The sequence below is a fragment of the Magallana gigas genome, chromosome 2 (genome assembly GCF_963853765.1).
Source record: "Magallana gigas chromosome 2, xbMagGiga1.1, whole genome shotgun sequence".
Lineage (NCBI taxonomy): Eukaryota > Metazoa > Mollusca > Bivalvia > Ostreida > Ostreidae > Magallana > Magallana gigas.
This window is the reverse complement of record NC_088854.1, coordinates 56,669,884-56,681,895: the sequence shown is the minus strand read 5'-3', so window position 1 is coordinate 56,681,895 and position 12,012 is coordinate 56,669,884. Positions and strand designations below refer to the sequence as shown.

General features: G+C 34.6%; 1 protein-coding gene across 1 annotated transcript in view; it reads right to left on the bottom strand.

Moving 5' to 3' along the window:
- Window positions 1-4,955: 4,955 nt before the first annotated feature.
- LOC105337548 (ATP-binding cassette sub-family C member 4) overlaps window positions 4,956-12,012 on the bottom strand; it is a 52,045-nt gene continuing 44,988 nt past the window's right edge. The window contains exons 19-32 of the mRNA XM_066077377.1: window positions 11,053-11,193; window positions 10,748-10,882; window positions 10,292-10,329; window positions 9,753-10,054; window positions 9,478-9,557; window positions 9,021-9,171; window positions 8,531-8,761; window positions 8,123-8,229; window positions 7,825-8,016; window positions 7,448-7,603; window positions 6,968-7,057; window positions 6,532-6,704; window positions 5,356-5,461; window positions 4,956-5,175 (exon numbers count right to left, since the gene is read on the bottom strand). Of these exons, the coding sequence (XP_065933449.1) occupies window positions 5,020-5,175; window positions 5,356-5,461; window positions 6,532-6,704; window positions 6,968-7,057; window positions 7,448-7,603; window positions 7,825-8,016; window positions 8,123-8,229; window positions 8,531-8,761; window positions 9,021-9,171; window positions 9,478-9,557; window positions 9,753-10,054; window positions 10,292-10,329; window positions 10,748-10,882; window positions 11,053-11,193 (2,058 nt within the window). The 3' untranslated portion in view covers window positions 4,956-5,019. The remainder of the gene's footprint in view (window positions 5,176-5,355; window positions 5,462-6,531; window positions 6,705-6,967; window positions 7,058-7,447; window positions 7,604-7,824; window positions 8,017-8,122; window positions 8,230-8,530; window positions 8,762-9,020; window positions 9,172-9,477; window positions 9,558-9,752; window positions 10,055-10,291; window positions 10,330-10,747; window positions 10,883-11,052; window positions 11,194-12,012) is intronic.

The following is a 12,012-nucleotide window of genomic DNA, read 5'->3' as shown; positions in this document are numbered from 1 at the left end:
AATCTAAACTCCAATGGATGCAATATCAAATATTACATAGAACTGTCCCTACAAAAAATTATCTCTATAAAATTTATCTTAAGGACTCTCCTCTTTGTAGCTTCCGTAAATTAAACATTGAAACAATAAAACATGTATTTACAGAATGCTCTGAAGTTAAGTATATATGGTATAGAATTGAATAGCTGTTCTTAACAAAATATAATGTCTCTTTTGTTTTTGATAAAAGTAGCATACTTTTCGGTAAATACAACAATAATAAATTATACAGAGTTCAGAACTTATTGATACTTATTGTAAAACAATACATTTTTTCCTGTAAATTCAAACCTATCCAAAAACTTGACTTTCTTAGTTTAAGTTTCATAATTGCCGATAGATTCCTTATTCAAAAATTTATGCTATTAAAAAACTGCAAATATTTAGAATATAAAAGAGATTGGAAAGTAATTTGTGATTTGCTGTATAGGTAGCATATATATTCGCTATTATACTGAACTTAGGAACCCAATATCCGTTACAATATAGCTGATTTATGTTTGATGTACATGGTGTGATTGCCTGTCTGTCTTATTTTATCTCTCTGTGATATATAACTCTTTTGCCAAATATTACGCTAAATATTATTTTTTTTTGTTTCATGTAAAATTGTAAAAGAGTTTCAATAAAATGTTTCAAAAAAAAAAAATTGTTAGTTTTCAATTTATACAATTTAGTTCAAATGCCTGCGGACTTTAATTTGTACAAACCCTTAGATGTAACTGAATAAGTCTTTCCTAGCTTTGTACTTTTTTCCAACAATTGCAATAATTAGCTATAAGAGCTGGAGCCATGAAGATTCGGAGCCATAAGAGACCCACTGTAAATCCAAGGGCCTATTTCACTAAAAGGCGTACGACCGGCGTAACCTTACGCGTGGCATAAATCAAATATTTGGGCTAAGGTATGTTTTCCTAAAAAACGTAAATTTGCGCCGACCTAAATTAAGCCAAATATCTACGCTTAGACAAGGGTGGTCGTAACTTTTGGCGTTAACAAAAAAAGATTGCTAGTTCTGTTGCTGAGAATATCCATTGTTACCATAATGTTAAATTGTACAATTTGTCACGTAAACTTAGTTAAATTCGAATAAAATTAAGAAAATAGAGAGTTTTGATAGGTGGTATCAATTCTCGCATAGAAACGTTCTTATCGTGCTTTATTCACATTTTTATGCATGAGTTCACCCGTTCTGTACATTTGTTTCAAGATATTTTTGTACTGCACGCTACAAAATCCTCATGGGCGAGCCGGCTGATATCCTCAAGCGAAAGTGACAGTCAAAAAGCACCAAATAAGAACTGTTGACAAGTAAGTATTCATCTTTATTTCCTCCATTATCGAAATTCGAATTACACAGGTAACAAGTAGATTACAGTGAACGAATAAAAATTATATATATATATATATATATATATATATATATATATATATATATATATATATATATATATATATATATATATAATGAGAAGGAATGAATTACTTGTAGGGTTTAGATTATTTACATATATTTTAAATGTAAAAAAATTAATTAATTAAAATGATGGGAGCTGTAAATTGAGCTACCCAAGGAGGCTGTTATAGACTGCACAAGAAGTCACAATATGTGTTGAGTTTAATTTCTTTCTTTTTTTTCTTTCGTTTGAGTAAGAACTGATCACTCCCTTTAAGATATTACTGAAAAATAAACCACAAATAGCGCCTAACCTCAAAAATCTAACTAGTACCGCTCAAAAGTCAGCGACAAATTAGCGGAGAGCACCTCATCTCCTCAACATTAACCCTCTTGAAAGGTCATCACCAATAGAACCATATATCCCAAACCTAAAGAATTACTTGTTATTTTAACAAACAGTGCCAAAATATCCAAAACTTAAACTATTTTGATAAGCCAGCAACAAATAGCACTAAACTTCCTTACCAAAGAATTCTTTAAAATGTCAGCAACAAAAAGCACTAAACTTCCTTACCAAAGAATTCTTTAAAATGTCAGCAACAAAAAGCACTAAACTTCCTTACCAACGAAGTCTTTAAAATGTCAGCTACAAATAGCACCAACTCTCCTGAACCAAAACCTTAATTTAAAATGTGGTAATAAATGAACCAAATCTCCCTGAATTAAATGTTCTTGAAAAATCAGATACAAAAAGCACAAAATATTTTTATTTTCAAATCTATTCGAGGTAGCAACGAATTTTAATCATATTAATTACATCAACTCAGGTTAATGAGAAAGGCAGTGACAGATCACTCATTCTATCTCTGTTTACGTTATACAATTAAAACTCTCAGTTAAAATCTTTTTCGTGAGGTGAATTTAATACTCTAAATTGTTTGAATTAATTTGGACGGAGAACAAATCGCCTGTACCCTTTATTACTTTCATTTAATCAGAAAAATATTTCTTCTCTGTAACGGATACATGATATAAAATCAATGGGTTACAAGGGATAAACACGAATTATTTCAATCCAAACTACAACTCTAAAAAGTAGTCAACACGTGATAATTACGGTATTGCGGGCATTGCTTGCATTTCCCTGGAAATTGAATCTTTTCTGAACCCATTCTATGCATCAACCTCACTATCTTAAGACACTATTTAAGTGTTGAACAAGTACTTTTGCACAATTTGATATACATCCAAAGTACTTTTAATGTGTTAAGACACAGGGATGATTCAGAAAATGCAAAGGGGTGAATATACGTACAGAAGATTTGGTACCTTTTGTCGCCGACATTGGGGGTATATAGTTTAGAATCTTTTGTAGCTGACTTTAGGAGTCTGTTTGTTGCTGATTTCTGCACCTCTTGAAGCTGACTTTAGGGGTAGATGATTTAGTGCCTTTTGTTGCTGACTTTAGAGGTAGGTGATTTGGCGCCTTTTGTGGCTAAGTTTTAGTGTAGACATACAAATCAAAGCTACCAAACAATCACAGTCTTTCAGGAAAAGTTCAATATAAGATTTATGAATCATGCATTATGCGAATTTTGACTTATGCCTCAGAAATTTGGATAAGTGATTTTAAAAATATAACAAAAGATTTTGACAAAACTTCATTCATAATAAAGCTTCTAATTTAGCAGTTAGAATAGAGTTTGGTGCACTTTCTATTATTAACAGAATATATAAGTCGTTACACAGATATTATTTCAGAGTGCAGAAAAATTTTTCAGATCAAGAGAACTCAGATTGGCTTTTAAAACATGCATATTTAGAGGATGAAAAACTTGCAGGAAATGGAAAACCTTGTTGGCATTACTGTATACGAAGAATCCTTGACGATATTATTGGTTCACATACTAATACAGTATCTATAAATGATTTTTAATATAATTTGAAAAACTATTTTGAAAATATAGTTTTCAAAGACATTAACAATGGAAAATTGTCATTCTACAGCCAGTTAATAAGTACACAATATCTAAACAAGCTTGAAATTCAACCATTCTTAGATTTTCCATTTCCAAGAAAATTCGTTCCTTTTTTACTCAAGTAAGAATAAGTGCACATAAATTACAAATAGAGGTTGACAGGTATTGTAACCCTATTATTCCAAGGGACGAAAGATATTGTATCAATTGTCATACTGTTGTTGAAGTTGAATATCATTTTTTATTTGTATGTCCTCTTTATTAACAACAACGAAGTGAATATTGTTCACCTTTTAATAACACGTGTATATCTTATAAAATCTTAACCCATCAGATGTTCAATCAACAAAAATATTTGTAACTCCATACGTGATGCATTTTACATAAGAAAATCTATGTACTAATTATATTTGTATACTGCATGTATGACTTGCGCCACGTATGCTTTTTGTCAATAAATTGAATTGAATTCAATTTTTCTTTTTTTTCTTTTTTTTTGTTAACGATGCTTAAGGCATTATTTTATGCATTTGTAATGATCAACTAAAATTTGAATGTCATTCGTAGAGTTTTAAGCAAGTTACAGAGTTCATAATTATTTGTTATTTAAACGAGGCTCGTTCCATGTTTCATTTTCCATTGGTTCAACATACCAGTAGAAGTTCTTTTTATGTTATGTTACGATTTCGGTCAAAATTTGTTTTATTCTGTTTTAATGTAACCAGTGCTTGAGTAAGGCATTTTTAATATTCAACCAAAGTTTGAGTTTCGGTTGAAATTATAAGTAAGCTACAGAGCTTACAGTTTTTTGTTATGTAAAGCTCAAGGCATGTTTTTATTTACATTTTAAATGTTCAAAAGAAAACTCGAAGTTTAGACCTAAAATTTGTCACATGTCAATGAATGTGACAAACGCTAATGACTGTTTCATGTTCAAAACGAATTATCAGATAGAATCATCTTGAAAAAGAACTTTAAATTTACCGGTATATTGAACCAATGTAAACAAAAACATGGCACGAGGCTAGCCTTCTTTACATAACAAGAATTCTGAGCCTTGTTACTTGCTTATTACTCTACGAATGTCATGCACACAAGTTTTAATTTCTATCTGCTAACTTGTTTTGTACACCAATAAACAGTTCCCAGCATTTGTCATATTTATTTTAGGTCTAAACATGGAAAATCAAAATGTAAAAAAAAAAAGACGAGCTATAAATATTTCCATATATGTATCAAAGCATTATGAGCTGTGTATATTGCTTATAATTGAACGACTGACACCAAAATTTTGGTTGACCATTAGAAATGCCTTATTGAAGCATTGTAAACATTAAATATGGAGAAAACATAACAAAACACTAACCAGGCCACCTTAAAGAGTATACTGAAGGTGAAAGGTTCAACGTTGTCTTTGATCAAGACACGCAGGAAATGGAAATCAAAGAAATCAAATATTTAGAGGTCGCGTCATCAAGCTAACACTGACGATGTGAGGATCACGTGACCTGGTGTACACATTGATCAAAGGCAACAAATTTACTGAATTCATCAATTTATTTTGATAAAAATCTTTAAAAGAGTTCTAAACCAAAACATATATCAAGATCTCTCTTTGTGGAAACTCTCAGCTAATGTCTGTAAAACTTTTGCCTGGGCTTTTCCAGTCTGTTGGACCAGATTTCTGAAGAATCCATCTTCTATCTGTAGAAGTTGATATGGTGTATCAAATTCAACAAGTTTTCCCTGATTTAAAACCTGGAATAAGAAAGAAATATAAGAATGCAGGTGTTTTGAAATTATTTATATCCATACATACTGTTATTTATGTATTGAATTTATTTACACAGTAAGAACATATATGATAAATTTTGTACACTGCAAAGTTGGCTTTTTTTAACAAGTGATTATGTGGAGATATGAGGCAGGGATACCTACCATGACTCGACTGGAGTCCATAATGGTATGAATCCTGTGGGCAACTGTTAGGACCGTACAATTCTTGAACCGACTTCTAATTGTTTCCTGGATCAACCTGTCAGTGCTGTCAGAATAAAACTCAGCTACTGAATATAACCTCATGCTATGATTAAAGATTTACATATATACACATTCAGTCACTTTAGGCCTACTTTTTATATGTATCAATATAAGAGTTCAGCATGATTGACCTCTATGAATTCTATGATATTTGACCTAATGAACTTATATTTGACATTAAGATACATAGGCGTCGGAACCGGGGGGGCTAGGGGGGGCTTAGCCCCCCCCCCACTTTTTTTGCAAAGTTATATCTAACCATTAGAAACATAGCATGATAGAGGGTTCAGCCCCCCCACTTTTTCTCGCAGGAAGGATTATTGTTCCTAAATTTATCTTGAAAGATTAAGAAGTAGATTCAGAAGCATACTAGCCCCCCCCCCCCCCCGGATTAGAAATTTCATGATTTTGGGAAAAAAATTTGGGTAAGTAATTTTTTTTTTGGAAGTATAGGTATACTCCCCCCCGGATTAGGATTTCCATGATTTTGGGAATTACTTTTTTCTCAATATTTCTAGGATTAGTCTAGCCCCCCCCACTTTCAATTTGCTTCCGATGCCCATGAGATATGTGACCAGCTTGTTACCCAAACATTCTGTACTGTGTAACCTTCATGTGACCACTAAAAATTAATTCTGTGATCTACACGTTACTCCTACAGAGTCAGTGAGCCTCTCATGACCGTTGCTGATTGTGTGACCTTCTTGTGAGTGTGACCTCCCTGTGACCCCTACAGACTGTGACCTTCTTGTAACCCCAATATATTCTGAGGCCTATATGTGATCCCAACAGATCCAGTGACCTATAGACTTAGTGACCTACATCTCTGACCTTACAGATTTAATGAACCAATCCCTATTCTTTGACCTACTCGTGACTCTTAAAGATTGTGCGATCTTATTGCAACTACTACACATATCCTGTGACCTACTTTTTACCTGTACATATTCTATTACCTACTTAGACTTCTGAAAATTCTGTGTCCCCACAAACTCCATGACCTTCTTTTGAACCCTACGGATTATTTGACCTATTTGTGACATCCCACCCCCCTCTTTAGACTCCATGACCTACTTGTGGTCCACATTAGCCGTGGCCTCGTCCAGCACCAGTATGTTGTTCTGTCGGAGGATGGCCCTGGCCAGACACACCAGCTGTCTCTGCCCCACACTCAGGTTCTGTCCGCTGTCAGACACCTCCATGTACAGACCCTCTCTCTCACTCTGAACTTTCACCTTGAGCTGAACCTGTAATAGAATGCAATGTAGCTTAGACTTAATGCATCTGTAAACACTGATTAAATTTCAAGACTTATTACAACAATAATATTGTAACAAACATCGGCCAGTCTTGCTGCCATGTTTATAACTTAGACTTAAACACTGATTAAATTTCAATTTCAGACTTTAATTAGTGAGTGGAACACATTTAAAAGACTTTATACAATTTATAATTTGTTTTTACAATTTTGCAACACACATCTACCAGTCTTATACTGCTATGTCAGTACCTGTTCTAGTGCTATCCATAGCTGGTCATCTGTGTATTCCTCAAAAGGATCCAAATTCTTCCTTAAAGTACCACTGAATAAAATTGGATCCTAAAAACAACAAGTTTATCAATTCAGTTCCCATCATTCCATGGTTTAAATTTACAGAGTATTCTTCGCAACAGAGGGCAAAAGTTTTGGTCATTTGAATGGGATCCTGTATAAACTACACATGTAAGAACAGACCTGATAAAAAGAAAACTTCACTGTTCAATAACCCAAAGTGTCAAACAATGCCAACATAATGAAACCCTGAAATGAGACTTGTTGAGTTTAAGATAACAAGAAAAGTTGAGGGAAATGAACTTCATGTGCTCGCATATAAAATGTTTGAATCAATTTATTAAATTGGTGTGTGACTTGTCAAGTTGGCCATACCTATAGAATGATAGAGATTTTATTTCTGAGTTCATATAATAGGTACTTAACTAGTGACCCTACCTGTGGAATGACAGAGATTTTATTCCTGAGTTCGTGGAGGCCGATCTTTAACACATTGACATCGTCGATATAAATCTCTCCTGTAGGCTCAGCTAACCTCAGTAAAGCGGCCAGTAAAGAGCTCTTCCCTGCTCCAGTCCTCCCCACGATTCCAATCTGAAAGAAAGACCCAGAGTTATCCCATTGTCAAAGCATGCTTCATTAGAACCTGAAATACCAATGTAATGTTACAAAATTGATGGCATCCATATATCTGTATGTTAACAGTATTTCTTGCTTATCTGTTTGTCCATCTGTCTGCCTGTCTGTCCACCTGTCTGCCTGTCTGTCTCTCTTTCTTACGGTGTCTTACCTTTTTATTTTAACTCGTGACTTACCTTCTCTCTGCTGTTGATAAGACAGGTTATATTGTGTAAGACTTGGTCAGTATCAGATGAGTACTGTAGTCCTACATTGACTAGTTTAATCTCCCCATTTTGAGGCCAAGAGGAAGGGGGCGGGGAATCGGAGACTTTGGGTGCCTCCTGTTCTAGCTTTGTGTAGGATATGATTCTTTCCACAGATGTCATCTACAATCAGAATCTATTAAATGATTGAAAGAAGAATTAACAAATGAGAAAATTTCTTCTCTGGATATCAAAACAACATTTGAATTGATCTAAAAAAGATTCCTACCTGTGTGTTTAGGTCAGCAGATCTTCTCATCATGCTCTCAAAAGGGTCGGCCATTGTCAGCAAGTAGTTCAGAGCCATTCCAAACAGTCCCCCGGATAATCCAATCACTGAAGCAGACAAGTACCGGTAAGTTCTATTTTGATAAAATTGAAGGATTTTAACATACTTGGTTAAAAAATCATCAATCATTGTGTGTATTTGTTAATTTTTATCAGTTGTAAAAATAAAGTGATCCAGGGCTGAGTTTCCCAAGAGAACTTACTTTTAATGGCCATAAATGCTGATTACTTAGTATTCATCAGCTACAACAAACTGCAACTTAATTTGTTCTAGGTTCTTTTGTTAAATGCAGCCTAGGATAACATCGTATTGAGACCATTTCTTAGTATTTTTGATACCACTACTTACTATCCCTGAGAACCAATGACAACAGGATGACAAGGATGAAGTAGATGTCAAGGAAAAAAAGAGAGCGCAGACTGAACCAGCGGTTGGCGGACAGAAACAGGAAGAAGGCGCTGGTGTGTCGGTCCTGAAATCTGTCAAAATCCCGCAGGAACTTCTGACTCATCCCCAGGGCACGGATTGACTGGAGTCCCACCAGAGTGTCCGAGATGTGGGAGAAGATAGGACTCTGGGCTAATCAAAGAACAGGAGATTGAACAAAGTGGAGATAATAAAGACTAACATTGTTTTAAGAATTTTCAAAAGATAATTTGACTTGGGCTGCATTTAAGGACATAGCAGCTAGCATGCCTCCTAGGTTATATATCTAGGTTAAATCGAATACACTGATTAAACTACTGCTTGTTATGGCTCAGCTAGTATATTTTTTTAAGATTGTTAATGATATGTATCTGCTATGATCTTCAAAGTAGCTTTTTATTGTAACACTCACTCATGGCCTCTAAGCGTTTTATATTTCTGGTGGTCGGTAACGAGAACCATCTTACTAAGTAAATCACTATAACCAAGGGAGTCAGAGGTAACAGCAAGTATGGATTGATGACACAGGTTATACCAATTTGCATGACCAAGCGAACGATTATCTAGATTAAAATACAAAATAAAACAACTGACGATAAATAATAACAATAGACCCATGGACCTTCAAGGTCACCTGAGAATAAAATGACACAATCCGTTTCCATACTTCAATTTATATTTGGATTGTGAAATGAAAGATATTGATGTCTATTTTGTGGTAATATGGTAATCTGTAACAAAGACTGGTTTGCTATAGGTTTTTCCAAAACCCACGGCATAAAGAAAAATTTAAGTCAAGGACTGTTTTCTCATAATGATGATATTCTACGTTTGAAAAAGATGCTACTAGGGATAGATATCAAACATACCTCTATAACGGTGTTTGTTAATGTAGGTATGACTGAATCTATCAATCCCAAGTCTCTTGCAAATTTGTTCAATATTTGACCTAAAAGAAAACATTGAACATTGAGGCTGAAAGATGGACATAAAGACAGATGGTGGGATATTTCAAAAAAAGAATCTTTTAAATCTGCAGCTGACATAATCTGATTAGAAATACAAAGTCACCAGGTATAAATGAAACCATCCATTCAACTTCAACACAAACAGACAAGTATAAGTCTTATAAACGATTCGTTACCCATAGGGTTTGAGTCAGAGAAATGGGTCTTGGCCCCCATCACCACCCGGAACATGTTGTTGTGAAGTCTCTTGCTGATGATAACTGACATTCTGAAGTACACCAGGCTGAAGAGGCTGATTCCCACCACAAAGACAGACATGGCCACCAGGTACTGCTGCATCAGCTCATCTCCCTGGGGAGTGATCAGGGACCCCTCGGTGGTAAAGTTGCTGAGGAGAGTTGGGTGTAGAAGGGAAATTTTATCAATCGGATATGATCGATTTTGTGTCCTTAAGTTAAGAGAACCCGAGAGTTCAGCCCTGAAAAGATTTAAAATTACAGATTATCCCTTTAAGGTTAAATTGTTTTGACCTGTATAGTTCAGACATATAAAGCATAATCCTTATGCAAGAACAAACTTTATCACTTATTCCTTTGTTGTAAGATGACTGACAAGGTTCACAACACCCACAGAAATAAGTAAATTCTAAGTTTATATACAGTACGTATCAAGTACAGATATATACATTTAAAAAGGTCGTTAACACATCCCTTACCATTTAGCTAGATGCCAGTCTCCATATCCATAAACAGCCTGTAAATTTATTTATAAAATTAAACTATGTAGTCCGAAACTGGGACCTTTAAAAGATACTTAGAAATATATTCTAAAAATCCTTAACAGTTTGAACAGATTTATTGTTTAAACAATTCTAAACCTGTTATTCAAGCCATCCTCAATCTTGCATTTGTCAAAGATCTAATTTATATATATATAACACTGAAAAATCCCTACAAATGTCTTATAGATTTCCTGGAAATTAACGTATTTTATTTCTTTAATTTGTCATCACCTGCATATTAACTAAAAAAATTTACCGTATTTTTAAAAGTTCAGTGTATTTTCAGAATGCGTTGCACTTAATAGATGCTCAAGTATTTTGCATATCCTTATATGGACACAATTGATTCCAAACCTCCACCCCATTCCCTTATAAGCTACTCGCACTGACATAGGTAATCAGAAGAAGGAATATGGTCAGTGGTAGGTACAGCCATGGCCGACCGGAGAGGTAGTAGTCCTTGTAGACATTCCAACCAACGTCCCCGGTCTCCCCAAATTCACAATCACCGACCGCCTTAGTGCTCTAAAGAAAGAATTTTATCCTCAGCTCAATGGTCTTACATTTTTTAAGTTTTAAATGATATAATAAATTCCATGCTGACAGAAAATAAAATATCTTCAAGTTTCAATTTGATGATTACATATTTTCAGTTTTATAAAAGGTCAGTTGCCATTTCCAAGTCAGGAACTTACCTTTTCTCCCTGTACATTGACAGATTTTTCCTGCCTCCCATTTTTGTCTTCTATGTCTTTTTCATGCCTAGTAAGGATCGAGGAAAATTCTGTCCCCTGTCTCACGAGTTCATCATATGTTCCAACACTTACCACTTTACCCTACAAAGAAAAGTTTTATGTATATATAAAAACCTTTTCTCCTCAACAATTCTTAATCTGAGAAAAAATAAATTAAATTGATCAACAATAAACATCACTTCAAGATGACTAAGAATAACCATCAATGCTGTCAATAGCATTGATCAGATTAAAGCTGACATGAATTCATAAATACGCATTATTTCCCTTTAATCTCCGACTACCGCCATATTAGTTGTCGATTTCTATTGTTCTGCTCATCGCTACACACCCCCTATACATGTATAAGGCCGAGAGCACTATTTATGCTTCACCCCATTCAGATATTTCATACACCCGAACACGTTACCTTGGACGAAAAGCCGTCTAGAAACGCGTTTTGAAGAAAGATAAAATGACTGCACTGGCAAGATATATCCAATAAACGACGAAACAAGACAGACTGAAATCCAGGCGCAGATACTTATAAAATTCCTCCATAACTGTGGACCGTTTACCTGTGTATGTTATAACATCACACATGCGCAAACCACACACTGTGGCAGATCGAGCAATATCAACGATCGCATGGATTTTAGAAACGGGGCGTTTTTTGTAGAAACGGTTAGAAACGATGTTACGTTGTTACTTTCTTGGATTTACAATCATTTATCTACTGTATTGGATGTAGTGCCGCCGGGGTTTTCAAAAAGACGCAGACGTTATTCACTCTGTATGAACGACACACGTGTTCGATGTGAATGCGAAGTGATGCAGCACTGTCTGTGCAAAATAGTAAAGTTATCTGGAAATCCTTTCAAAGAATAAATATATTTTGTATTTCATTGATTGTTGTTTTCT